Raw genomic sequence first — 1,862 nt, forward strand, 5'->3', positions numbered from 1 at the left:
ATATGAGGGGGGGATGGAAGGATATATGAGGGGGGGGTACTATATTAGGGGAGGGGGGAAGGGATGACCCCCCCGGTTCCGGTGTGGGGGATGGGTGGGGGGTGAAGTGCGCCATAGCGGCCTGTGTGTTCTCTCCCCTCCCCCCGGCCGCCATGTTCCCGGCCTCGGTTCGCCATGTTTGTCGGGCGGCCATACTGGGTGAAGATGGCGGCGCCCAGGAGCGGCTGTGCGGACGGCGGAGTCCCGGAATTCCTCTCCCCTCCCGGTTCCCGCTTACCGGAAGCCCACATGGTGACGGAGAATTCCCCCTCCAGGGTCTTTATCTGGACTTGTTTTTGCTCCCATTTCCGGGGTTCGGTTCCGGTGAGATATCCTCCTCCGCTCTTCTTCCCGGTTCTCTTCCCTCCCCCACTCCTCTTCCCCCGGTGAATTCCGCTCCTCCCGGCGGCGGTCAGCAGGCTGTGCTCCATGTAATCCTCCTCTCCGGTACCGGGAGCCGGGATAAGAATCTGATCTTCATATCCATCGTCCGTCCGGAGATCCTCCGCTCCGACCACCTCCTCCCGGGTCTGTACGAGGATCACCTCCTGGTGGTGCGGGGCCTCGTCTAAGGGTTGGAGGGCGATCATTGGGGGGTGATGGAGGGGGGGACCCCCGGGATTCTCCTCATCATCTTCCTCATCATCATCTTCATCCTCCTCCTCATCATCATCATCATCGTCCTCATCACCCCCTCCCCCCACAACCGTCGTCTCTATCGTCTCCACCGGGATCGACTCCACTTCAATCTCATGGAGCTCCACCAACTCCGCCGGCATCTCCGAGCCGTCCGCCGCGATATACAGCGTGTCCCCCCCGGAGGCCATCACTTCTCCGGTACTACTCAGCCCCTCCCCCCCTCCTCCGGTCTAATAATGGCGCTCCGCACACAAACCCCGCTCTCCGGGATCCAAATCTCGTCACCGCGCGCCGTCCGCCGTCTTATCGCGAGAAGCAGACATTTCAACGGGAGAGGGGCGGGGCCGCCGCTGCTGTCACGTGGGGAGAGAGGGCAACGCCAAGCGCGACACCCAACAGAGAGAGACTGAAGGGGAAGCGGGAGCGCGCATCCCTCACACAGAGAGAGACTCCATAACCATAGAGAGAGACAGAGACCCCCTACCATAGAGAGAGACACCCCCTACCATAGAGAGAGACAGAGACCCCCTACCATAGAGAGAGAGACTCCATAACCATAGAGAGAGAGACCCCCTACCATAGAGAGAGAGACTCCATAACCATAGAGAGAGACAGAGACCCCCTACCATAGAGAGAGACACCCCCTACCATAGAGAGAGAGACTCCATAACCATAGAGAGAGACAGAGACCCCCTACCATAGAGAGAGAGACTCCATAACCATAGAGAGAGACAGAGACCCCCTACCATAGAGAGAGAGACTCCATAACCATAGAGAGAGAGAGACTCCATAACCATAGAGAGAGACAGAGACCCCCTACCATAGAGAGAGACACCCCCTACCATAGAGAGAGACAGAGACCCCCTACCATAGAGAGAGACACCCCCTACCATAGAGAGAGAGACCCCCTACCATAGAGAGACACCCCCTACCATAGAGAGAGACACCCCCTACCATAGAGAGAGACAGAGACCCCCTACCATAGAGAGAGAGACTCCATAACCATAGAGAAAGACAGAGACCCCCTACCATAGAGAGAGACACCCCCTACCATAGAGAGAGAGACTCCATAACCATAGAGAGAGAGAGACTCCATAACCATAGAGAGACAGAGACCCCCTACCATAGAGAGAGACACCCCCTACCATAGAGAGAGAGACTCCATAACCATAGAGAGAGACAGA

At 57.7% G+C, this 1,862-nt stretch overlaps 1 protein-coding gene across 1 annotated transcript; it reads right to left on the reverse strand.

The window, feature by feature from the left end:
• Positions 1-277: 277 nt before the first annotated feature.
• Positions 278-1,018, reverse strand: LOC309543694 (transcriptional repressor protein YY1-like; the record flags this gene model as incomplete). Its single annotated transcript, XM_082276144.1, has 1 exon — positions 278-1,018. A coding segment is annotated over exon 1 (589 nt), but the record flags the coding sequence as incomplete, so codon positions are not given.
• Positions 1,019-1,862: the final 844 nt, after the last annotated feature.

The sequence above is a fragment of the Pelophylax lessonae genome (genome assembly GCF_965119305.1).
Source record: "Pelophylax lessonae genome assembly, contig: HAP1_SCAFFOLD_313, whole genome shotgun sequence".
Classification (NCBI taxonomy): Eukaryota; Metazoa; Chordata; class Amphibia; order Anura; family Ranidae; genus Pelophylax; species Pelophylax lessonae.